Here is a 27936-nt window from a genome sequence, read left to right on the forward strand (position 1 = left end):
TTTCCAGAGACGATGCTGACGCTGCTGCTCCAGGAACACCAATGCAGACGCGCTGCCTCCGTGGATGCTGCCGGGTCTCGGCCCAGGTGTCAACTCATGTGTCAGCTTCTGTGAGTGCTGGCTGCTCAGGGCTCCCTGCTCCTGAGACTGCCCTAACAGATACGAGTCATCTTACCCAGAAATGCCCAAGAGATTGTCCTCCACCTGAGTGTGGGCTGGTGCACGCAAGGACTGGTCTGAGTGGAAGCCACTTCGGTCAATCCCAGCACTCCAGGCCCCTGGGTTCCCTCAGCTCAGCGTGGTCTAGCCTGGTTCTGGAGAAAATGAAGTTTGTGTACAAAGAGGCTCATTGGCTGGAGAAGTGCCACTCTGAGGGCCAGAAGCTTCAAAAGAAATACCCAGAGCAGCCCTGGTGATAGTAGAAAAAGCTTCCAAAACTTGGATAGGAGAGTGAACAAAAAACAGCTGTGTCTTCTCCTCTTACAGTTGGTCAACTCTTCTTGATCCTGAAGCAAATGTGCCTGCGTCCTGCCTTGTTTCCCTTTGTGAACAACAGCACCCCACCTGCCAGGCAATGGGGCAGGTAAACCAGGTAAACCAGGAGCACCACGAAGACATTTTTCCATATGCTGCCTACAGTTACCAAGGGTCTGCAGTCGTCAAAGCTGCTGTTTGAAGAAAGGAGAAGCCCCTTCTTTGATTCAACCCCTACCTCCCCCTTTGGGAGGAAACACCATCTTCTTTCTTCAGGACCCATCCTTCAAGCTTGAGGTTGTCTCTCTGCGCCCTTAGCAGGAGTAATGGGAAACCCAGGCCTCCTGCACTTGTTTTTGTTTGTCCTCCATTCCTGCTCTGCTTCTTCATTGTCAATCCTTGTGACATCCAATGATTGTTTTGTTTCTATTCCCTTGCTAACCGCCCAAGGAACTCAGAACCCTAACAGTTCCTTCTGTTTCACTACCTTCCTTTGGGGCGGATGGAAGGGAATGAACTTAGAAAGGCAGGGGACACACAATAGAGGCGACCACTAAGATGAACTGGAAATAAAGACAGTATACACTGTTAGCTAACTATATTAAAAACTCGGGCCTGGGATTGGAGCTTAATTGGTAGTATTTACCCAGCATAAAGGAAACCCTGCATCTGATACCTAACATCCCATAAACGAGGCATGGTGGCTCCACCCTATAAGGCCAGCATTCTGGAGGTAAGGTGGAAGAAAAAGGATCAAAAGTTTAAGGTCATTCTCAGCAGTTCAAGGCCAGCCTGAACTATGTGAGCTCACAAAACAAAACACTGCCTCACTGGGGCTCATGCAGGGACAGGTCCTACAGAGCCATAGCTGCAGGATCTCTAAGACTGCAGGACATCTGAGAGGAGTTTCTGTGTGGGTCAAGTATTGATGGTGTACTGGAAGCCAGAGGCCTCAAACCTGACCAACAACACATTATACAATGAACATTTCAAGCAGAGCTGTTTGGACATAAGGGTCTACACTATACGATACACAGTAACTCCTAATGCCATCAAGATGAATGAGCAGGGGATGGAGAGGTAGGAGAGAAGGAAGAGTGAAATGTTTTTTTTATTGCTTGCTTTCTTTTGGTAAGTTTTAAATTAATATTCTTGTTGCATTTTAAATTTTATTTTTATCTTATTTTTATTATTTCTCTTTTAGTTTTCCTTAGTGAGAGGGACATAAGGGTGAAGGGTAGATTCAGAGGAACTGGGAGATGAGTAGGATTGGGGTGTATGATGTGAAATTCCCGAAGAATCAATAAAAAATTATGTTAATTAAAAACATAAAAAAAAAACACCTCAAGTATTTCAGTATAGATACAGGTAAGCAAAACCAACGGCCCTGTTCAGTCAACAAAAATTTACTAAAGATCTGTATATCTAAAGTAAATGAGGACGGTAGCTGAAGAAAAGGGGCTCTGAGTAGGGGCCTCACCTATAGCACAATCGCAAGTGGGGGGTCTGTGGGTAGAAAAAGTGAAACCTTAATGGGGTTCAGCGAGAGAAGGCAACAAAGTCAACCTGCAGCTTGAACCCAAAATGGAAATGGAATGAGGAGCCCTCAGGTGAGCCCCTACTGCCAACCACTAAAAAGGAAAACAGGCCAGGACATGCATGCAGCTTTCTAATAGAGCATGTCTCTTTGTTTGTGATTTGCTTTGTTTTGGGGGAAGCAACCCAGGGCCTTGAGTTGCTTGTACACCCCTTCTAATGAGCCCCACCCTTAGCCACCTTCCGGCCCTACAGGAAGTGGAATTACACAGACAGTACTGACCAGTTGTTCTCTGAATCCACAGAAGCTGCTTCAGGAGAATTCACCAGGCATGTGCCAGAGATGGTTCAGATAAACCCTAGAGACCCCTTCCAGCAATCTGTAAGCCTTAACACAGAGTTCTTAAGCAAAGAATTATTGACTTTTCAGTTTAGGAACTTGGTGAAAAGAAAACCCTCAGCATTTCTGCTACTGAACATAAAAGCAATTGCTCTAGGTCATATTTTCAAAAACATTGAAAATTATTGGCGCCATGTTACAGGAAAATACTTGAAAGCTGCACAGGCGCTATGATTACCTGGTTCTATGCCCCACCAGACATCCCCATTCACACTGCCCCAGGTGGGATTTACAAGCCAGTACTCACCTTCCCACCAGACATCTCCATTCACACTGCCCCAGGTGGGATTTACTAGCCGGTACTCACCTTCCCATCTTTAAGAACAACATGGCTGCTCACGTGCCTTTCCGACTTTCTTTGCTCACCCTCAAACCTTACTTTTCAGGACCAAGTCGGTGTCACAGATTGTTGTAAGGAATCCATCAGAAATCCTAAGAGCCTTAATGATGTAGGTGGGTCTTCTATCTATCTGTTGTTTCATTGGTTAATTAATAAAGAAAACTGCTTGGCCTGATAGGTCAGAACATAGTTAGGCGGGGAAGACAGAATTCTGGGAGAAAGAAAGCTGAGTCAAGCAGATGCTATAGCTCTCCTCTCCAAGATGGACACAGGTTAAGATCCTTCCCGGTAAGCCAACACCTCTTGGTGCTACACAGATTACTAAATATGGGTTAAAGCAAGATGTGAGAATTAGCCAATAAGAGGCTGAAACTAATGGGCCAGGCAGTGTTTAAATGAATACAGTTTCCATGTAATTATTTTGGGTCATAAGCTAGCCAGGCAGCTGGGAGCCGGGGCAGCAGGAACGCAGCCCACTACTCCATCTACAGATTGGCCCCATAGTAGATCAGACGCGATGAAGCTTCGACCCAAGATGGACATAAGCTAGAATCTTCCCGGTAAGCCACCACCTAGTGGTGCTACACAGATTATTAGAAATGGATTAATCAAGATGTGAGAGTTAGCCAGTAAGAGGCTAGGGATAATGGGCCAGGCAGTGCTTAAAAGAACACAATTTGTGTGTTGTTATTTCAGGTGTAAAGCTAGCTGTGAGGGAGCAGGGCAGGATGAAAAGCAGGCCTGCCCGCAGCTCATCACTACACCTTAAAACTCTGGGTTGAGGAGGTAGCTCTGTGAAAGAACACTTGCCTAACAGTGTGAGGCCCAATCCTGACTCCTCCCTGCAAACAAAACAGCTCACCATACACCTAACTAAGCACAAGATGTCTTCTGAGGTATTCCTCCCTTGGAGCCCTACTCTCAGGGGTTCTCATCACGTTCTTCAAAAAATATATGTTCAATATACAATAAAAGTTTTCTGGGGCATTATTTTTACTTTCATCCTCAACAATCTTAAGAATACATAAAAGTAGGTTACCATATAGAACCCCTATATATTTACCACCCACATTCAATAATTCATGGATACATTTGCTTCAATTAATTTCAAAACATTATTAAACATCTCTAATTAGGCTGGAGTATAGCTCAATAATAGCAAAGCACTTGCCTGGTGTGCTCAAGCCACAAAACAGAAAATATCCCTGCTTCTGTATTTAAAATTAAATCCTAGCTATTACTTTATTTTTTTACCCACACATAGTTCCATGAATAATTTTTGAAATACCTGGACAGCTTTTTATAATTTATTTTTTGTATTTTGAGACAGGCTCTCTCTACATAGCCCTGGCTGTACTGGAACTCACTGTGTAGAAAAGGCTGGCTTCCAACTCAGATCCACCTGCTTCTGCCTTCAGAGTGCTGGGATTCAAGGCGAACGTCACTATGCTTGGATCAACAGGCTTTTTAAACATAAGCTCCATCTAGGATATCTAGAAAGAAATACAATACCCATTCCACAAGCAAATATCCCAATTTATATCTAAATTATCTTTTCCCAGTTGTTTTGTTCAAGTTGCCTCCAGAACAAGATCCATACAGGACCGTGGCTGAGGGAGCTCATGCATCTTAGAACCTAGGGTGGAAACCCTTCTTTAACATTTCCCATGACACAGACAAAGCCAGGTCACTTGTGTTTGGCTTGGGATGGGCAAGGGCAGACTGTAAGGACAGGCAGCTCCAGAAGCTCCCAAGCACAGAACGCCTTCCCATTCCTACACAGTCGATTCAGTTTAAGCTTTGCTATCTGTAAACCACTGGCCTCAATCCCAGACCCAAGCTGGATTTGCTATAAAACATTGCTGGCCAGAGGAGCAACAGAGAAGAGCCTTAAAGGTTCCCACCAAGGCAATTCAGTGCTTAGTCTTTAACTATATTACTCTTCATCTCATTGGCCAGAACTGGTCACATGGCACTATCCAAAGAAGGCTAGGAAGTCAGACCGGGACATTTCAGTTAGCTGCATTAATGGCCGTTTGTCTATTTACCTTTCTTCAGCTACCCTGTGAATTTACTGAAGACAGAAGTTAATTCTAGAGCACAATTAGATGACTTAAACTCTGTCATTTTGGCCAGAGTATCTCAGGCTGCTCTACGCTACTCCAGGAGAAACTGGGTATAATGGATTGCAGCATTACTAGCCCCCATGCACACCTCGCTATACGCATGCCCTTGGGTGGACAGTTTTATTGTGGCACTGGTCTTTGCTCTGTGACATGATCGAGAATGAGGGCAGACGTAAGCATGCCTGCATTTGGGCTCTCCTTGCCCTCTTGCTACTTTTCAGAAAACTGAAGAGGCTGAGCGTAGATCACTAAAGGAACTTCCGGGGCTGAGCACTATCCCAGCTGAAGTCACCTAGGTCCAGCAAACCTTTGCTACCTAGACTAAGTTGCCAGCTGACCAAAGAAATCAGCCAATAAGGTGCAAACTAGGAAAAAAACCTACCAGGATTGTTGGGTGAAGCTGTTGCTTTCTCCAGGACATTTTGGGCTTGTCTGTAACTAAGCAGAAGCTAGCTTATACATACATCACTTAGCCCAAAGAAGCCAGTAAGTGCTGACTTGCTAGGAAGCTAGGGAAGGCTTGCAAGAGGAAGACTCAGGGAGGAGCCAAAGCTGCAGCTTGAGTTCTTGTTGGGGAAGAAGTCTTTATCCTGTTAAGACCTCCAAACATCTAGGCAAGGCCTAGCACTTTACGGAGTGCAATCCACTTTACCAAAACCTATCAATTTACATGCTTAGTTTATTAAAAGTGAACACCTTCACAGAAGCACCCAGAATAATATTGACAAACCTCTAGTCACCATGCCCCAGTCAGCTGATAAATAAAATAACCATGACAAATACACTATGTAGTGGGTTGAACTTCATCTCCCCAAATGACATGATAAAGTCATAATAACTAGAGGCTATGAGTATGATCTCACTAGGGTCCTTCAGTGCAGTTATGACCAGTTAGGATGAGTTCATACTGAGTAGGGTAGACCCTTAATTCAATATGACTGCTGTCTTTAGAAGGGGAGACACAAGGAGACAGTCAGTCAGAGGGAAGAAGGTGTATTTTGTAATTGTTTTATAATTTAGTTTTTTGCTCCATTTGTTATTTAAATAAAATAAAACAATAATAAGACATAGTCAGAAGTCTTGATCAGTATATCCACAAGGTTCCTTGTTTCATAAAAGTATCAGGACTTAATGCCAATAATGACTGTTTTGGAAAAATAAAGATGTTTTTAAATTTCTTTGATATCTTTTCAAATCGTATATAAGTAAAAAAAATTCATCGAAATCAAGACAAACTATCAAAAAACCAAAACACAACAATAACAAAACAAGTAAAAAAAACAAAAAACAAAACCAAAAGCCCACAAAGCTTGATTTTAGTGTGGCTGGGTCCTGGGACTTAGTCACACCTTCCCTTCAGTCTGGCTGGGTCCTGGGACTGTGGTCACACCTTCCCTTCAGTCTGGCTGGGTCCTGGGACTGTGGTCACACCTTCCCTTCAGTCTGGCTGGGTCCTGGGACTGTGGTCACACCTTCCCTTCAGTCTGGCTGGGTCCTGGGACTGTGGTCACACCTTCCCTTCAGTCTGGCTGGGTCCTAGGACCTAGTCACACCTTCCCTGCATACTCTCCCTCTTCTATACCCCCACACTGTTTACTGCTTACACTGCTCTCTCAGCTTTTGCAACAATCACTTAATAATTTAGAAACTTAGTGCACAGAGAGCTAAGAAGCTCTATAGTAGATGCTATAGAGGCACAATGAATTATAAATTTAATGAAGCAGTCTGAAGCCAAAATTTCTTCATTGCCGCCAACAGTGCTGATTCATGTAACCAGAATTTGCCAAAAATACTGAAGAAAACATGAATAAACATGGAAACAGAGTGATACAAATCTCTTTAATAGCAAACATATCAAAGATAACTTTGTGTTTCTATAAATATATTTTTAGAGTAGTTCAGAGCATTTTGTTGTAATTACTAAGAAATGTTTGAGACTGCTAGTCCCTCTGCAGAAATGCTATGAACAGATACAAAATGGTCGAAGGCGGAAACAATAATGAATCTCAAGAAAGTGGCGTAGCCATCTCGTGCCTGTAAGGGAAAAAAAAATCAATATGGATGTTTCTAGCAATCTGTTAACAGGCAGCTGGCAGAAGAAAGGCTTTGATGAAGAGAGCTTTCTAACATGTAACAAAATATAAGACTGTTCAAAGACAAGTCAGCTCCGTCTAGCAGCTGTCCGGGAGTGAGTCGGCACGGTATCTATCACTCCTGGTTTTATGATACACAGTGGGAGGACTGGACTATACATTACAAATGTACACTGCTGACCAACTGTTTACAAGTGTCTTTCTAAAGTACTGTTCGTGCTGAGCGGTTTCTGTCGGTTAGCGATGACCTGGAATATACCATACTGAAGCATGACTATACTCTCACATTTATATAATTTCCCTGGAAACCAATTTGGCTATATATATATATATATATATATATATACACACACACACACATACATATGTGTATATATATATATACACACACACATACATATGTATGTATATATATATATATATATTCTTGTGACCAGCAATTTCATTCCACAAAATTTAATCCTAGAAAATTAAAAATAAAAAAGGCGAAGGTCATAATGTTCAGAACATGTACTAATGTTCCCTAGGAATTACTTGTAATGACAGAGAAAAAATAAACTATCTTAAATATATGTAAATATGTAAATAGTACCTTAAAAGCATAATTATAAAGCTTGGGATATAATATTAAGTTTTAAAAGATGATATAAAGTTTTCTACACGTTTTTACTGTAGCATCTGGGGTCTATGGTCAGCAGCTAGAACACCGAATGGAGCTGATCTGCTGACAATAATAAAGTGCCCACTCCACCTCACCACTTTCCAAGCGTTCCATAACCCTCTCCAGTGAGTCCTCAACAAATACCAAAGAATGCAGAGGCTTCCTAACCTCTGCATAAAATTCAGCATAATTAATCTTTTTTTTTTTTTTTTTAAGGGGGGAATCCCACTGTCTTCTCCAGTCACTGGATGAACTTAGGTGGGAGAAAAGTGAACTGTGGGATTCAAACACTGCCAATGGAGTTTCTGTGTGTGCTTGTATGTGTCAGTGAGCCACAAAGATCCCTCTCTGTCCCTGTCTCACCAGCACTGGGTTTACATGTGGGTGCCACCTTGCTCCACATCTCTGTGGGTGCTGGAGAGCAAGCTCAAGTCTTAACACTTGTATTGCAAGAGGACTGAGCTCTCCTCACCCTCTGAGGAGTCTTTGAAATGCTGATTTCACAGCTGCTCTGGGCAGGAGGAAAAGGTACAACCCTGCAGGTAGATGTCCTGGAAGAAAGCAGCTGAACACCGGCCCTGGCACCTAAACACACTTGGAGTGGTTTACTAGTTCCTGTTTGTTTAAAACTAGGGCATGACAAATTAGCAGAGACAAAAGACTCCTGACGTCAGTAGGCATTCATTACACTTGACAGGAGAGTGCAACGGAATGCTGTCGGAAAACATTGGTTCATTTCCACTTCAGCTGTCTCTGGCTTATTTGTTGCTGATCCTATGCTCCAGTTCCCTTATCTAAACCTCTCTTGTCCTTTCATGCGTAACTAACACCCAACTTTGACATCTCAACGCTTTTAGTCTCCTATTCTAAATGGCCCACAGAACCAAATGAAAGAAAGTAAAGAAATACTTTAAAAATAAATGATTGAGCAAAATAAAACAAATAAATGAATTCAATTCTGTTTTATCCATGCTGCCACTTTCTCCAAGACTGGTTTTTTAAAAAGAGCCTAATTAATAATACATTTAGCTAATAATATTATTGAGAATAATCTCTAATGGTTAAGAAGGCAAAAGCTGCTAATACCGTGAGGATATTCATCATGAATAATTCATACTGGAAAGTTTAAAGTCTAACTTGGGCTCACTAAAGGTAATCTAATCTCTGAAAAGTATGTACACTTACCACAATTTCTTCGTTTTGAAGCTGCCCCTCTGTGTGTACTAAATCTAAAACAGAAATTTAATAGAAATAGATAAAGGCTCAAAGATATAAGGATAGCTATGGAAATTTGTGAGCAGCAAAATTGATTATTTGGCAAACTATAAGTTAAAGTCAGATTGAAAGAAATTATCATTACTTAGGGGTTGATTTGATATAGATATTTGACTTTAAAACAACTAATGAGCTATAAAATACTCTAGTCAGTATAAACAAAAGACAATTCAAATGTAAATATAAAGTAAGAAATTGATAAAATGTAGAGGTTCTCCCCCTGCTTTTATTGATCAAGCTCCTAATAGTAATTTCAGACTTTTATGGAAGAAACCATCTTTCCCGCAGGAAACTTCACAGTGAGGCAGAATGTCTGTAACATGATCTCTCCTGGCACTTAAGTTTAATAATATACAACTGGAATAATTTACTTAGCCATGCGTTAATTATTTTGAGTATTCAGAAGTGTGAACTATTTAATTAATATAATAATACCTTTTGACATTAATGTGTTCCAAATAATGTACAGAATTTCAAAAGCTACCCAGGACCAAAGGGGAAGACTTTGGGAAGTAAGATGCCAGAGACCTTTTCTCTCCATCCTAATGCTTTTCTTAGTAATGAAAAACTATTATCCCCTGCTTTCCTCTGTGCCTTCTCCTGTAGCTATGCTGCCAATCAGTAAATGTTTTCTACTTTCCAGCTTGGTATCGGGTACATACCCGGAATCCCAGCACTCAGGAGCCTTAGGCAGAAGGATTGGTAATAGTAAGTTCTAAACCAGCCTAGGCTACATACAGAATAAAAACCTGTATAAAAAGTGGGGTGGGAGGTGACAGGAAGGGGGGATGAGGATGGGGGCTGAAGAGATGGCTCCGTGGTTAAGAGCACTGAATATTCCTCTAGAGGACTGGGGTTCAGTTCCCAGAACCCACATAGCAGCTCACAACTGTCTATTAACTACAGTCTCAGAGGCTCTGATGCCTATCTTCTAGCTTCTGTGGGCACCAGACATGGATGTGGTGCATAGATATCCACGCAGACAAAACATCCATACACATTAAATACATAATTCTTTTTTTTTTTAAATTTAGGTTGTTTTTTTCTGGAATTTTCTGTTTATACTCTTTTTCTTATTTATCTGTAAGTTAAGTTTATATTGTGGTAAGTATAAATCTAGGTTTCTTTAACCAATAGCCATGCCCTGGTCTAACTACAAGAACAGCAAGCAGACTGCTAAAGTAAGAAACCAGTTATGAACCAGTCTCATTCATACTTTCCACATCACCCACTACTCTCAAACTCTAGGCCTTCCTGGAGATCCATGTAATAAATTAGCTTACTTCTTGATATTTTCCTCGGAAGGAACTAGGTTACAACCTAATCTGCCATGTTCTAGAAGTTACTGCTATCCCTCTGGCAATAACATCTATTGATCTACATTTGCCTGGTTTACTAGTTTATGTTTTCTTTTCTCGCTATGGTTTTATATGTTTTTATTCTACTATTTTCACGATATTTTCTAAGAGAAGGAGATAAACACATGAAGTTATTCTGCATGTTTGTGCTTAAATGGATAGCAATTTAGTTGGTTATGTTTATCAAAAAGAATTTTTTTTAAAAAACTGGGACTCAATATGTCATGCTGGCTAGCCTAGAAAGATCTATGTAGATCAAGCTGGCCTCAAACTCAGAGATCTCCCTGCCTCTGCTTTCTGAATCCTGGGACTGGAGACATGTGCCACCATGCCCGGCTCAGCTGATAATTAAACAGTACCATTAATCAGGGAAAAAAAAGGTACAAAACCAACATTTGTTTGTCATACATAAGCCATTAGCTCACAAAAGTCTTAAATGTGTCATCTCTATATCTCTATTTTTTTTTTTAAGTTTTTAGTATTTCAAGACAGAGGTTCTCTTTGTAGCTCTGGCCATCCTGGAGCTCGCTTTGTAGACCAGGCTGGCCTCGAACTCACAGAGATCCACCTGACTCAGCCTCCTGAGTGCTGGGATTAAAGGTGTGCACCACCACTGCTCAGTTTCATTCCTATTTTTGAAAATGTTAACTGTTATATAAACAGCACATGAAGAAGACTACAAAATATGTGTTTTTTGGCTTTATCTGTGTTAAAGAATCATTAAATCACTTTTATTTACCAAAATGCAGTTGAACTGATAGCATAGAGTCAGAGGCCTGGCATCTACTCACTCATACTCAGAACAGTACTGGCAACATACACACCTTTTTCAATCCACTGCTCAAAATCGAATGGCTCTTTAGATGTGGTCTTTTCAATCCTCAAGGTTCGTACTGGCATCAAAAACAGAACAGAGATGTTAATTAGCTATTTAATTCTATTTTGTTGTTTCTGTTCTTCTTTTCCCTGCTACTTGACTGCCATAAATTGATGGGTACTACACAAAGTGCTGGGACCAGGAATAACACATTCTGGAAGCTATGACTGTTTTTCCATAAGTCCCTATGGCAAAATATAACACCGTATAATGGCAATCTTGCCGGTGTTTATCACTACAGAGCACAAATCTAATAGAGCTTTTCTGAATCTGGATATTATCTGGAGTATTTACATACTGGTTATGATACTTCTGGTAGCCATGGTCATAAGCCTTTATGAAGAACAGGCTTTGAGTCAGGCATGTTTGTTCATTTTCTCTTGGCTGAAGTCTTTATGAGAAAGGTATTACTAACCACTTTCCTGATGAGTGCACAGGCTTACGGTGCCAGGCAAGGTGTCCAATGGACTAAAGCTAGCAAATGCAGACAAGAGCCCACACATGAGGCCTGCCTGGCTCTAGAGTCTCCACATTCAAATCAGAAGCATACCAAGCATCAGTTAACTCCCTTCTGCACAGGCTTTCCTCCATTGTCCTCACATGACTCCCAGAACCATCCTTTCCCTTCTCTGTCCCGTTCTGGAGGGGCCGACTTCTATAGATTGTATCTCCTGGACTAACTTACCAACTAGCTTCTCTGTGGAGTTGGCTAGAGGCATTCACCAAAAGACTGGAGGGCAGAATATTTTATCTACACTCTGTCCTGATTCACTCCATGCCTTTGATAGTGGTCCTGTCCCTTCAAGACTGAAAAAGCTCCTGCTAGCCAGACCCACTGCTAGTACAGTCCCCAAATCTCCCTGGGCTCTGGTAACACTTTCCTTTCCTTGTCCCAGGACAGCAGTGGCTCCCTGCTGTAGCTAGATTCTGAGGGCCATTATCCCTTATTCATTCCTGCAGCCCAGGCCAGGATTTCATAAGTAGATCTATTAATAAAGTCTCTTCATTGGAAACATCTGGGATCTATTCTGTTTCCTGCCATGATTTTGTCTGATACACTGTATTACAGATAGGACTTGATGTTCCAAGGGGAGATTATACTCTTACTCCTCAGAAAATATCATCAGCAATAGATGAATCAAAACTATCCAATGGGTATAATTGGGGTTATCAGATTTACAGAAAGAATCTGAGAACTACAGGCTAAATGAACCTAGGATGAAGATGTCATAGAGCCTATTATCTTGGCAAGCCAACTTCTAGCATTCCTAACAGAATCTTCTGCCAAAGACTTTCACGTAGTAAACTGCATGGCGATTATGATGTGCTTTGGAAGGGTCTCAAATGAACAGGGTAAGAGCGGCTAATTGTGCTGAAGGCAGCCAACCCACCCATACTTCCCACCTCCCATTTTAACAATGAAACTTGGTCCACGCTGTAAAGAAAGACTAGTCTTTTGCCAAAAGTCAACATTTGTCCTATGCCTATAGAAAAATTAAAAGAATAATAAAAAATTAAGTGTGATTTGCTTACCTAAGTAACTCTGGATCACAAGTTTTTCAATCTTTACATGTTTGTGAAAACAAATAATGAACTCCTGGGGAAACATACCCGTAGTGGTCCAAAAGGTTTCTGGATTCCTAATGGTAATTTTAAAGGAATAAAAGGAATAAACAGATATAAAAATGTAATCATAATGTTCTAATGAATAAATATTAAAAACAGTTACTGTTTTATTTTAGAATCCTTTTCTAACTTAGTTCTGCCTATAATCTCACCAACTTTAGTGCTTTAATTGACAGATATTCTCTTCTTATGCTGAAACTGAACTGATGTCGCTCTCATCTAAAAGGCTCCAGCATTCCCCTACTGACTATAAAGCTAGCCTCTTGAGTTCCATCGTTAAAGTATATTGCCTCCCATCACTACGTCACCCCATCACTGCTGCCACAGCCAGCTGCTTACCACTCTCCAACACATCATGCAGACGCATTCTTCTATACCGAACCTAATGAGTTCTCTTGACCCCAAAGTCCTTCTTCCTCTTGCAAAAGTTTATGGTCCCTTCTCCAACACCAGCTGATGAGAATCATGTCCTCTGTGCTTTTCACTTGTCTCACAGCATCTGTTCCCACCCTAGACACGTATTTCTTGTGCTTTTATGACTCCTGTGGACACAGGCACTTGCCTTTCAGTATTTTTAACAGGCTCTTATTTTTTAAAGATTTGTTTATTTATTAATTATACAGTGTTATGTCAGCATATATGCCTGCACACCAAAAGAGGGCACCAGATCTCATTATAGATAGTTGTGAGCCACCACGTGGTTGCTGGGAATTGAATTCAGGACCTCTGGAATAACGACCAGTGCTCTTAACCTCTAAGGCATCTCTCCAGACCCAACCTTTCTTTATTTTTATGTTCTTATTAACTACTATAGTAGGGGACCCATAGTATATTAACAATGTTTGCTGGAAAAAAAAAAACCATGAAGTTTCAATTCAGGTCTCATACATACACTTTATATAAATATATATATTACACATATATATTATATATATGTTAAAGACATTTCTATAGTCAATATCATATGTGAAATAGTCTATTGCAGGTATTGGTGTAGGATGTCCTTCTGTCTTTGTGTTGCTTTCATTGGTTAATAAAAAGAACTGCTTTGGGCCCTTTGTAGGGCAGAACTTAGGTAGATGAGGAAAATTAAACAGAATGCTGGGAGGAAGAAGGCGGAGTCAGAGAGACACCATGAAGCTGCCAGAGTCAGACATGCCGAATTTTACCTGGTAAGCCACTGCCATGTGGCAATACACAGATTAATAGAAATGAGTTAAATTAAGATGTAAGAATTAGCTAATAAGAAACCAGAGCTAGGGCTGGAGAGATGGCTCAGCGGTTAAGAGCATTGCCTGCTCTTCCAAAGGTCCTGAGTTCAATTCCCAGCAACCACATGGTGGCTCACAACCATCTGTAATGAGGTCTGGTGCCCTCTTCTGGCCTTCAGGCATACACGCAGAAAGAATATTGTATACATAATAAATAAATAAATTAAAAAAAAAAAAAAAGAAACCAGAGCTAATGGGCCAAGCAGTGACTTAATTAATAGTTTCTGTGTGGTTATTTCGGGGCTAAGCTAGCCGGGCGGCCAGGAAAAACAAGTGGGCCCTCCTCCTACAAGGTATGACATTGGCTAAAGGAATAATCATTTCTATTTTAACAATTTAAGCCTTTTCTTTCTTTTTTGGGAGTAAAAGTTAAATACAATAAAATTTAAGTGTAATGAGTTTTGATAAATGTATATTCTCATGTAACTAATTCACTAAGGTAACCAATACCCCCAGTGAGGATTGAGAACATTCCCATGACTCCAGAAATTCCCTCTTTCTTCCAGACAATTTCTACACTCCCTTAGTCAACAACTACTTTAATTTCTATCATAGACCATGCAATGGCTTAAACAATGAACATTACTTTATTCATTCCTTTGCAGTTTCTTTTTCAGTGCTGGGGTGTGAACCGGAGACCTTGCATGTGCTAGGCAAGGGCTGTACTGCTGAGCTACATCCTTAGCCTGTTCTGTCCCTGCCTTCCCCACCGGCTCAAGATGGAGTTGCTCTGTGTAGCCCTAGCTGCCCTGGAACTCGCTCTGTAGACCAGGCTGGCCTTGAACTCACAGGTATCTGTCTGCCTCTGCTCCTGAGTGTTAGGATAAAGGTGTGGGCCACCACTACCAGGTGTCTGTGTAGTTTTTTTGAAGCAAGGCTTCACTAGGTTGCTCAGAATGGCCTGAAACTTGCTACACATCTGAGGATGACCTTGAACTGTTCATCCTCTGGCTTCACATCTCTCCACTTTCCAAGTGCGGGCTTATGTGTGTGCACCACCACACTCAGTTTTATACCATTTGGGAACTAAACCCATGCTTCATGCATGCAGGCAAACGCTCTACCAACTAAGCCACATCTCCAACTGCTAAGTGAAATTCACAAATCGTTACTTCCAATTAATATACAGCAATACAATTTATTTTAATAACCCCTTGATTTTTTTGCATCCACTGAGTTTGCTTACTAGTTCTACTAATCTCTCCCCTCCCTTTTATCTTTCGAGTCAGGAGGTTGAGACAGGGTTTAACTATGAAGCCCAGCTTGGTCTTATCTTCCTATCCCAGCTTCTCAAGTGCTTGGATATAGGCTTTTGCCATCATGGCCAGTTTTTTTGTTTTGTTTTGTAAATTTTATGAAGACAGCCACATAATGTGAGAACAGACAGCTTTGCTGTGTTTCTCATCTCTCTCCCTTTTATGTCTGTTCCTATCTTACTGTACTCACTAAGATCTCCAGAAGACAGAACCAGCAAGAACTTTTCCAATCTTAGGGGGAAAGTATTTTCAGTTTTACCACTGAGCTAAAAAGGTCTTATATGTCTTTATTAGACTGAGAGATCCTCTTTTCTTAGGGTTGAGAGCAGATACCAAGATGAACAATGGAGTTTGTCAAATGCTTTCCTAATATAAGATTTTTTCTTTCTTTTTTAAAAATTCTATATACAGTGCTCTGTCTGTATGTATGCCTGCAGGCCAGAAAAGGGCACCAGATCTTACTACAGATGGTTGTGAGTCACCATGTGATTGTTGGTAATTGAATTCAGGACCTTTGGAAGAACAGGTAGTGTTCTTAACTACTGAGCCGTCTCTCCAACCCCAGCTCTTTTAAATCTTGAGGCAGGGATCATACATATAGCCCAGGCTACCCCCAAACTCATTATGCAACCAAGACAAGCCTTGAACTTGTGATCTTGCCTTTACCTCCCCAATGCTGGGGTTATAGACATGTGCTCATTCTACTAATACGTTCTAAATTTCACCTTGTATTCTTGTGATATTATGAATGGATCAGTCTTGTTTTCCCAGGGTAAACTATACTTTTTGAATTCAGTTTTTTGGGTTTTCATCATTTTTTGTTTGTTTGTTTTTGTTTGGTTGAGACAGGGTCTTACTACAAAGATCAGGTTGGCCTCAGCCTGGAACGCATTGATGATCCTGCCTCAGCCTCTCCAGTGTGGGGATTACAAGAATGTGCTACTACGTCCAATTCAATTTAAAATATTTTATTAAAAATTTTCAATTTACTTTCAGAAAGAACAATGGTCTTCAGTATTCTTTCTTGCGATGCTCTGCCTAGTTTTAATAATAGAAAAATGCTAGCATAATACTTGATGGAAAATCTCCCCTTCCCATCTGTTGAGGGTTGATTTCAGGCAGCCTAAAACATGGTAGGCAAGTACTCTTATCACTGAGCTATTCTCCAGCTTTATTATTATAAGGGTTTGTAAAACATTGGTATTTCTTATTTGAGTGTTTGATAGTTTCTGTAATGGGTAGGAGTTTGTTCTAGTTTTCTACTTCACCTTGTATCATTTAATTTTTAAGTTTTATTTTATTGTATGGGTGTTTTCCTGCCTGTATATTTGTGCACCATGTATTGAGTGAGGTCAGAAGAGGGCATTGGATTGCCTGGAATGGAGTTACAAACTCCTGTGCGTTGTCACATGGGTGCTGGCAACTGAACCAGGATCCTCTGCAAGAACAGCCAGTGCTCTTAACTGCTGAGCCCTCTCTCCAGCCCAACCTCATGTCATTTTTACAGTTTAATTTATTAGCTTGATTTTGTTATTTATAATGTAATGGCTATTTTTTTTCCAGACTGTATGAATATGGTTTCTTTCTTTTTAGTACCGAATATTTATGCTTTCTGTATTTGTTTGCTTGTTGAAACAGTCTCTTTATGTAGCTTTGCTGGCCCTGAATTTAGGAGTCTCCTGCCTCACCTCCTGAGCACTAGAATTACAGATTAGAGCTGGAGATCATGCTCACAGCTTCACGCATGAGCAGGTAAGCAATCTACTAACTGAGAGACATCCATAGCCATGTTATATTCCATTTTCTTTGGGTCTAATTTGTTTCTTTTTCTAGATTCCCAAGTTGAAATTTTATATTGGTTTTATTTTTTTCACTTTTTCAGACAGGGCCTCCCTATATAGCCCAGAGGTCTTCTGGGTACTAAGATTTCAGGGGTGAGCTAGCACTCCCAGCTAAGAGCATTTTCTTCGTGACTTCAGTCTTCTGAGATCCACAAGACTTATTTTCAGTACATTTCAGGGAAATTCAATGTGCGCTTGTTTCATATCCCAGCGATGACAGTATTTCAAGTCAATTAATCAAGATAACTGAGAGCATTGTTGAGATCATCTGAATCTTTATTGACTCATGTTGTTCTAGCTTTATTGAGAGACAAATGTTAAACTATCCAACTGCAGAGTTCATTCACCTTCCATACATATATGGACACATGTAGAGTTGTAACTTCCTAAGTAATCGATCCTCTTAGAGTATAAAATACCCCTTTACTCCTAAAAATCTTGTCTTGTTTTCTACTTTATTATGAATGTAGCTAAGTCTTTTTAAAATATATAGTTTGCGGGGAAGATAATTTTTTATTTACTCACTTTCAACCTATTCACATTTTAAATTTTTTATTATAGTTTCGTGTGTGTGTGTGCGTATGTGTGTACACACACACTTTCTGAAGCCAGTTGTCCTTCACCGTCTGGGTCTCAAGGACTGAACTCAAGTTACTATGCCTGGTGGCAAATGCCTTTATCTGCTGAGCCATCTCACTGACCTCTATGCAGGGGTTTCTGTTTTAAAGAATGCTAGCATTTAATTAATCTCCTTATGTGGCTTCAAGCCATCAGGACACAGAAACTCCCAAAACCTTTAATCTCCTCAGCTCTTCTTCTCAAGCATTTGACTTTCATGATGACAGGTTGTTAAGGGAATGTTCTCTTCCACAGAACAATGTGGTATCAGGATCATACTACATCAGTGATTGGGGCAGATGTGGTCTTGTTTTTGGCAGCAGACTGCTCACTGACCAATGTCCACAGTTTATCCAGGTTGACAGGACAGAAGCTGTGGTGGGTTTTTTTTTTTGTTGTTGTTGTTTTTGTTTTGTTTTGTTTTTTTGAGACAGGGTTTCTCTGTAGCTTTGGAGCCTGTCCTGGAACTAGCTCTTGTAGACCAGGCTGGCCTCGAACTCACAGAGATCCACCTGCCTCTGCCTCCCAAGTGCTGGGACTAAAGGCGTGCACCACCACCGCTCAGCTTATAATGTTTTTTTTAAATCACTAAGTGATTAGCTAGCTCTCAAAAATACTCAAAAAATATAGTTATCCAAATATTTTTTATTTCTAGTACATTTCATATAGTTTTTTTCTGGTATTATACCTCTTCAAAATTCCTTTAATACTTTCTGTCATGCAGGTTTACCTGTAACAAATAAATTATCTTTGGAAGTATATTTAGTAAGAGAAAGAATTCTGGGTTGACAGCTTGTTATGTCTGTTTCCATCTCTTTTTCAGCATCTGTCAGACCCTACACTACTGATGCGCTCTTTCTGGTAAACAAGCTTGTCATCAGGCTTGTGCAGCAAGTGTCTTTACTTACAGAGTCCTCTCACTAGCCCTAAGCTGGTGTTTTTATGTAAAATTAGAAAAGCAGAAATAGTGTTCATCTACTTTAAAATGCATAAATACTATGTGCTCTATCAACATAATTGAATATTGTTTGACAGTAAAAGTTAAATAGTAGTGTGTACTACCAGATAAAGGAACCTTAAAATCATGTAAGTGAGAGAAGTGTCCCAACAGTCCCCATGCTAAACAAGGTGCTAATATAAGAAAATCCTGGCAAGTTCAAGGCCAATCTTATTCACACCAGGAGTTCCAGGTCAGTCAACTCCACACTTAAACTTTGTCATAAAAACACAAAGGGGCTGGAGGGTGGCTCAGAGGTTAAGAGTACTGGCTGTTCTTGCAAAGGACCTGAATTTGATTTCCAGTACTTACATGGTGGCTCACAACCATCTGTAACTCTAGTGCTAGGGGATCTGACACCCTCTTCTGGCTTCTGTAGGCACCAGGTACACAGAGTGTACAGGCAAAACACCCATACCCATAAATTAAAAAAACAAACAAGTCACAAAACCCCAAACAAATCAACAACAGATCTCATGTGAGACAGGCATAGTGATGCACATGTGTAACTCTTAGCATCTGGAAAGCTGAAGCAGGAAGATTGCTATGGGTTTGAGGCCAGCCTGGAATACACAATAAATTGTTTCAGCTAGGGACATCCTACTTAAAAAAAAAAAAAAAAAAAAAAAAACCTCAAACCACAATATGTATCATTCCATTAATATGATTCAACTATAATATTCAACTGTACTATGCAAAAAGGATCATCTCTTTCTCAGCGTGTGGGGGTGGATGGATATGTATTGGGAATTGAACACAGATTACATGTGTCCAGTGATCTACCCTTATAGTCCTAGCTTTTCTTTTTAATTTGAGACAGTATCTTGCTAAATTGCCCACGCTGGCCTCCAACTTCATTGAAGCACCCCTGTCTCAGCCCTCCAAAGGCTGAGACGTCTTACATCCAGCTTCGTTGTTCTTCTGTGGAGTTTCTTTTCTCCTTTTTCACTGATATATTAGGTACAGAGGGCAAAGGCAGGGCCAAGAGGAAATAAGCACATTCGTTTTAACCCTTCTTTCTAGTCAAGTGTAATCCCAGGATTGGGGGAATAGAAGCAGAAAGATCAGGAACTCAGTGTTATCTTTAGCTACACAGTGTGTTCTAATGCCAGTCTAATTACAAGAGACTCTATCTCAAAAAAAAAAAAAAAACCAGGACAGACAAACAAACAATAACAAAAAATAGTACAGCTAACTTTTAAGGAAAGTTAAAGTATTCACCAGGGGCATAAGATAATCCTCACTGTAGGGATACATTTACAGCATCCCTTTCTCCAAGTAACTGTAGCTATTTCCATTTAGATAAAACAATCTGAGCAGAAAATCATTTTTAGTATCTACTATATAAAGCATGTTTGTGTTTTCTAGAACTACATAAGATTAAAAATCTCTGGGGCTGGAGAAATGACTGATTCCTTAAAGAACTAGGTTCAATTCCTGGCACTCGCACGGCCGCTCATGACTGCTATAACTCAAATTTCAGGGGAACTGATGCCTTCTTCTGGCCTCCATGGCACTAGACATGCACATGATACACATGCATACATGCAGGCAAACACTCATACACATATTTTTTTAAAGACTTTAAAGGAGGGGGGAATAAATGGCTGGTAAACTGATCTTGTCTTAGAAAAATTATCTAATTAAAGTGAGGGATGTTTCTGGAAAGAGCTCTATTCATACACTGTAAAGATTTGTCACTCATATTTGTTTAATAAAACGCTGACTAGCCAGTAGCCAGGCAGGAAGTATAGGTGGGGCGACCAGACTAAGAGAATTCTGGGAAGAAAGAGGAAAGGCAGAGAGACAGAGTCACCAGCCAGATGCACAGAAAGCAAGATGAGAATGTCTCACGGAGAAAAGGTATCAAGCCACATTGCTAAACATAGACAAAATTTATGGGTTAATTTAAGTTGTAAGAGCTAGTTAATAATAAATCTGAGCTAAAAGGCCGAACAGTTTATAATTAATATAAGCCTCTGTGTGTTTCTTTGAAACTGAAAGGCTGCAGGACCAAGCAGGACAGAAACTTCCATCTATACCTCTATTCTGAATGAACAACTTAAGACAAATTTCTACAGTTCCGTTTATACATGTACACTAATTTTTCTATACCACATCAGATTCATCCGAATCACTATTATTTGGCTTTCACGGGAAATAAAAAACAAAGGAAAACTATGAGAAAAAGGCAAAGGCAGGCATTAAGTTTTTGATTCAAGCTTTAGGTTTGAGTTATCATATAGAACCTTTAGTTGGGAGTTAGAAGACAAGTGTGTTAGTTGATTCTGTCATTCGTTTATCTGTGTGTGTTTTTTTTTACCAAATTGTTTTACCTTTGGTAATTCTTTTGCTTATCTTTAAAATGAGGATGAAAATACTTTTTTTTTAAAAAAAGATTTACTTTATGTGTATATGTGTGTGACAGGAGGTTGTGATCCATCTGCCCTGTATGCTAAGAACAAAACTCTAGTCCTCTTCAAGAGCAGCAAGCACTCTTAACCTCTGAGACATTTCTTCAGCTCTTTTTTTGAGACAGGGTCTCACTATATGGTCCAGGCTAGCCTTGAATTCCAGACAGTTCTCCGGCCTCAGTCTCCCAGTATTATAAGATTATAGGTATACAATGTCCTGTTGAAAATGGTTTTTATAAGTTTAGCACTTCTCAAATTGTAAAACCCTATACAAATTTGCAGTCACATATATGTGTGTGTGTATACATTTATATATGTGAGTAGACAGAAGTTTGTGTCCCACCTGGTTCTGTAGTAATTCAGTCCCAAAGAAACACACAGAGGCTTATATTAATTATAAACTGTTTGGTCTGTTGGCTCAGGCTTATTAGTAACTAGCTCTTACAACTTAAATTAACCCATAATTCTTATCTATGTTTAGCCACGTGGCTTGGTACCATACTCAGTGAGGCATTAATGGTATAGGAGGTTCTTCTGTTTATGTGTTGCTTTCATTGGTTAATGAATAAAGAAACTGCTTTGGACCTGATAGGGTAGAACTTAGGTAGGTGGAGAAGACAGAACTGAATGCTGGGAAGAAGGGCAGAGTGAGAGATGCCATGTATCTTCTGCCTGAGACAGACGCTGGTTAGAATCTTGCGGGTAAGCCACAGTCATGTGGCGATACACAGATTAATAGAAATGGGTTAAATTAAGATGTAAGAATTAGCCAATGAGAAACTAGAGCTAATGGGCCAAGCAATGTTTTAATTAATACAGTTTCTGTGTGGTTATTTCAGGTGTAAGCTAGCCAGGTGGCTGGGACAAACAAGGGACCCTCTCCTTGTAACAATTGGCACCCAATCCTTGTAACACATTTTCATCTTGTGTCCTGTGTCTGGCTGGTGACTGACTCTTCTGCTTTCCTCTGGTTGCCCCGCCTATACTTCCTGCCTTGCTATTGGCCAATCAGTGTTTTATTAAACCAATATAAGTGACAATTCTTTACAATGTACAAGAGTATTATCCCACAGCATATGTGTGCATGTATACAAACTACACTCTCAATGCTTTCCAACATTAGTCAACCTTAACAAATATTTGTTGTTCTAAATCAACAAACTAGTCAACATGCAATTCAAGACTCAGTAGCTGAATACAGGTTAATTTCCAAGAATTCACTGCTGAGAGAGGACACTAACATTACAGATAAACAATTACCAAAAAAAAAAAAAAATCAAATCACATAATTCCATAATAGGGACTTAAACCAAATGCTACTGGAGCCTAGCAAAGACATGAAGTAACCTCACCTGAGGGAAAAGGTGCTAGAAAGGAGCAGCAACTGACCTTGGAGAAAGATCTTGTCTTGTCCAAGCACAATATATTATGGAGACTTATAAAAGTTCCATCTTACAACTGGCTCTGCTTCAATAATTAAAACCAGTGTTTAATGTGCATACCTGTCTTACTATAAGTCTAAAATAAAGATAATCTAAAAGATCCTTTCAGCTCTAAAATAATATAATTTCACCAGTCAAATTGTGGTTAAGTATACACACTGAGAGGATTTAGGAGAATAATAAGCCAGAACTATTTAAAAGAAGTATTCTCAGACTAGAGAGATGGCTCAACAATTAAGAGTACTGGCTATTCTCCCAGAAGACCCAGCACCCACAAAGTGGCTCACAATGATCTGTGAGTCTAGTCAAGGGGATCTGACATCCTCTTCTGGCCTCTCTAGGCACACTGCACACATCCAATGCACAGACGTACGTGCAGGCAAAGCACCCACATATAAAGTAAAATTTTAAAATAAATAAATAAACGGGGTGTGTTTTCTATTAGTCATTTTTCTATCTCTGCCAGAATAAGCTTCAGTCCTAGCCAAATGGAACCTGGAATGAAGCACACAATGCAGGATGCTTTGAAATACTTGTGTACACTGTAAAGATGCGTCTCTGCCTAAGGCGGCTTCTGATTGGTTTAATAAAGAGCTAAACAGTCAATAGTTAGGCAGGAGAGAATAGGTGAGACTTCTGGGCACACAGAGAGAAACTAGAAGGAAAAACCAAGGCAGAGGCTTGCAGATTCACCAGAGAGACACAGAGAGGAAACAGGAGAATGCAGAAAGGTATGCACACAGCAGAATGTAGATTAATATAAACATTAATTTAAGTTTTAAGAGCTAGTTGGGAAAAAGCCTAAGCTAAGGACAAGTTTTCACAATTAATTTTAAGTCTCTAAGTTTTTATTTGTGGCTGGAGGGCCAAGAAAGTCTGACTACAGTAGGAAAGGCAAGAAGTGAGGCATTTAGCTCAGCAAAGATGCTGTTTAGACCAGTAAGCAAACAGACTGTACATAGGAAGTAACAATGTTTATATAGTTCTATTTCCAAGTAAATTTTGAATTAAACCAAAGCCAGATATTAAAATTTATTCTTCCATAGAATGAAGTTGCTGTCTTGGTAAACCACTCTTAATATCTATTTATGGACTAAGAAATGGCTCAGCAGTTAAGAGCACTGGCTGCTCTTGCTGAGGATCTGGGTTTAGTTGCTGGCACCAACATAGCAGCTCACACTAACTTACATCTCTAACTCCAGTTCCGGGGATCCGACACCCTCTTCTGTCACTGAGCATGCACACACGTTATACATATGCATACATATAAGCAAAACATCAGTATGCCTCAAATAAAAATGAATAAAATTTAAAGCACACATACACACCTATTTGCAAACTATGAATGGTAGAACAACTCTAATCCTGGACTTTGGGAACTAAGACAGGAGAATTTTGAGTTTGGGACAAATCTAGGTTATACAGTAAGATCCTGTCTTAGAAAACCCAAAGCACAAATAAATAGAAAAAAAGCTGAGGGAAGAGCATGATGGTAGAGTACTTGTCTACTCTGGGATGGTGGTAGAGTACCTGTCTACTCTGGGAGGGATGATGGTAGAGTACCTGTCTACTCTGGGAGGGATGATGGTAGAGTACCTGTCTACTCTGGGAGGGATGATGGTAGAGTACCTGTCTACTCTGGGAGGGCCCTGGGTCTAATTTCCAGCATTGAAAGAGAATAAACTGAAAAATTAATTGAACCTGTCTGCCCAAAGAGGTCAGTCTAAGAATTACTGAGGTTAAAAACCTTAAATACTTTGAACTTTGAATTAGTTCAAAGAATAACTCCACAAATAGACACTATGAAGTCATCCAGCTCACTAAATGATTATTAAACTTCTTAACAGTGCCAGTTGTTATAAAATAGGCCCAGTACTCGAGGGGCTCCCTGATCTAACCGTAGCTTGGAAGCAGGACAGAAGGAAGAGCCACTCTTACCCATCGATGATATTCTCAGGTGGGTGCTTCTCATCACTTGAGGTAGCCAGAATCACTTCAGTCCCTTCAGTGCTCGAACAGAGATCAACCTTCCTCATCTCAAAGTGTTTAACCTGAAAATTTGATAAAAATACGGTAATAAAAAAGCAAACTCTTGACTCTCAACACAAGAGAAAGCAAGGCTGTAGCCTGGCACACAGTTTAACAACCAAGCTATTGAAAATGTGGGAGGAACTGGCACGTGTTTGCGCTGCAAACTCCTGCCTTCTCCCTGGGATGACCTATAAAATATGATCCCCACTTCTATACTCCACAAAATGTCTTTGATTACTTTTAACTGACATTATTATTCTGCTTCTAAAATTAAAACCCTCAGTTATTATGTAGAGATAGTCAACAACCTATGGTGACATAAATAATGGATGATTTTTTTACTGTAGTTATCTAGCTGTATTTATGAAATTTTAAAATTTAGAGGATAAATACAGGTATTTTTGTGAGTATCTGTACCCTTACCAATCCAAGTATCAAACAATATTTACTTTGGGGTTTTTGTTTTTGAAATTGGGTCACTCTGTAGTCCAGGCTGGCCTAGAACTTACAGTAATCTTCCCGCCTCAGCCTCCCAAGTGCTAGGATTATAGATGTGCTTCACCATGATTGGTTTATGGCTTGGGTTTTGTTTTTGATACAAGAGTTGCCTACCCAACTGTAACATGCACAAAAAAGGGACCGAATCATAAACATATATTCAACAAAGCTTTGCAAAGCAAACACATCAGGGTAAGGAAGTATTAGAGCTTGTGAGAAGTCTTCCTCACCCCTTCCTGATCCTACTTCTCCTTCCTCCCTACAAAGAGTGATGGTGCTGTTTCTAACACAGTGAATTAATTCTGTTTAAATTTCATGTAAGTGGAATCTTAGTCCAGGCTTGTCGGTGCCTGGCTTCTTTCCCTCATTATGTTTGTGAAGTTTATCAATGTCACGTGCAGCACTGTTGAGTACAGTTAGGCACAGCTGCAGCACAGCCCCCGTGCAGGTCACCTGAGACGAGATCAAAGAAACAAGCCCTTGTGAAGTTTCACCGGAAACTGGTGCTAGCTGAAAAGCAAAGGAAGGTTTCTTTGGTTTGGGGTACAGAAGAGACAAACCCAATGAAGGAGAAGTTACATTTACTACTTAGTTATTTGAAACCAGAAGTAAACTGAACATTTAAAATTGCCACATGGTCTAACCTAGCAGAATTGATTTGTCTCTTCCCCAGCTCCCAAAGGAAAAGAGTGAAAGACGTGAACTCTCCCAGAGGAGACTACCTATTTACTCCACCTTCTGCTGAGATACTGCATCAAGTAAGATTAGAAGCCGCTCAATAGATGAATGTAGCACAAAATTCTAATTGTCCTTAATAATAAAAACTCAGAGTCAGATACAAGGGGGTGAAAGTTAAGGGCTCAGAGAAGCAAAGCAGCCAGCCGCTAGAAAGTTCTACCAATGCTCAGAATAAAAGGGCGAGATCCCGTCTCCATGAATGCTATCTCTATGAAACCTCAGACTGCATCTTGGAGTTCCCTCCACCTTATATTCCTTTCTCCACCCAGCCATATCACTCCTGTCTCCACCTCCCTAGTGCTAGGATTAAAGGCACAGTGATCCAAAGTTCTGGAATCACCTTTGTGTGAGCTCTGTTTCTCTTTGAGACTGGATCAATCTAGTGTAGCCTAGGGTGACCTTGAAACTCAGAGACCTAGGGTGACCTTGAAACTCAGAGACCTGTCTACCTCTGCCTCCTGAGTGCTGGGATTAAAGGTGTGTGCCACCACTGCCTGGCCTCTATGGCTAACTAGTGGCTTAGCTCTGCACTGTGATCTTCAGGCCAGCTTTACTTGTTAGATTACAAACAAAATATCATTACAATGACTCAAGTGCTGGAGTTACCCATGTGCTAATTTATATTAGAATATACAAAAATAACTATATATAAATCTGTTAATTTAGAAAAAACAGACAAAATGGAAGAACAGAAAGTGAGTTTTACAAGACAAATGAAAATTCAAAAGAAACAACACAGAAATTCAGGAATTGAAAAATACAGTTATCTAAAGCTTTAAAAAAATGCTAGCTAGGCTTAACATCAGATAGAATTTAGCATTAAGCAAAAATCAGTGAGACTGGCAAGATGGCTCAGTCAGTAAAGGTGCTTCCAGCCACACCTGATGTGGCTTTAATCCCAGAACACACAGTGGAAGGAGGAATCAGCTCTACAAGTTGCCCTGACTTCCACGTGTGAACCATGGCATACACACACAAACCAACACACAATAAATAAATAAATAGAAAAAATCAGTGAACATAAATATGGGCTGAAGGTGCAATGTAATGGCAAAGTACTTGCCTAACATAAAAAAGAGAGATACTCAGCAGTTAAAGCGCTTGCTGCTTTTCCAGCGGATCCAAGTTTAGTTTCCAGCACCCACATGGCTTAGAGCTATCTCTACCTCCATCTCAGGGGATCTGACACTCTTTTCTGGTCTCCACAAGCACTCACACACATACGGCATACACACAGAAACACAGACATAAATAAAAATAAATCTTTAAAAAAACACACGCAAGTGAAGGGAGCTGGAGAGATGGGTCAGTGGTTACCAGTACTTGTTGCTCTTGTAAAGGATCCAGGTTCAGTTCCCAGCCTAACTACCATCTGAACTCGGGTTCCAAACGGTCTGATGCCTTCTTCTGGCCTCTGAGGGCACTAAATGTATGTGCTGTACAGACATACATGCAAGCAAAACACCCATTCGCATAAAATAAAAATAAAATAGCTTAAAAAAAAATAAGTGAACAGAGCATCAGAATTATAAAGTAAAATCAAACTAGTCTGAAATATTCACAATTGGAATTGGTATCTTAGGAGAATAAAGAATAATGTAAGAAAAACTTATGAAGAAAATATGGCTAAAATTTTCATCAAATCTAAAATATAAACTCACAACTCTGAAATTCTGAACTTTAAGTTGAACAAACACATAGAAGATTCTACTTAGTCACATTAGTCAATAGCTGAAAAAACAAAAGCAGCAGAGCAAAAACCACAACACCATACCTCAGGAAACACCGACACCTCCAGAGGTGGGCTTTACTAATGGAGGCATTGTTAGACCAATCAAGACTAATCATCCCGGTAAATGGTTCTAGGCTAGATCTACATCTGTGAAAAAGAATGAAACACACGACAGATGATAAATACACTGTTAACAGAATAGCTTAAAAATTTCTCAAAATGATTACTGACCTGGGCTGCAAGTGTGACTTAGTAATAGAGTACCTGCCTTATATACAAGAGGCCCGGGCCGTATCCCCAGCATCAAAACAAGAACAATAGGAAAAACCCAA

At 40.1% G+C, this 27936-nt stretch overlaps 1 protein-coding gene across 3 annotated transcripts in view; it reads right to left on the bottom strand.

Annotated features, from left to right (window-relative positions):
* Positions 1-6709: 6709 nt before the first annotated feature.
* The window catches only part of Ift25 (intraflagellar transport 25), a 28156-nt gene continuing 6929 nt past the window's right edge, over positions 6710-27936 (bottom strand). For all 3 annotated transcript variants that reach the window (XM_057785590.1, XM_057785588.1, XM_057785587.1), the window contains exons 2-6: positions 24544-24656; positions 12674-12780; positions 11088-11156; positions 8816-8859; positions 6710-6910 (exon numbers count right to left, since the gene is read on the bottom strand). In XM_057785590.1, the coding sequence (XP_057641573.1) occupies positions 6797-6910; positions 8816-8859; positions 11088-11156; positions 12674-12780; positions 24544-24641 (432 nt within the window). In that variant the 5' untranslated portion in view covers positions 24642-24656 and the 3' untranslated portion in view covers positions 6710-6796. The remainder of the gene's footprint in view (positions 6911-8815; positions 8860-11087; positions 11157-12673; positions 12781-24543; positions 24657-27936) is intronic.

Source organism: Chionomys nivalis, chromosome 11 (genome assembly GCF_950005125.1).
Source record: "Chionomys nivalis chromosome 11, mChiNiv1.1, whole genome shotgun sequence".
NCBI lineage: Eukaryota > Metazoa > Chordata > Mammalia > Rodentia > Cricetidae > Chionomys > Chionomys nivalis.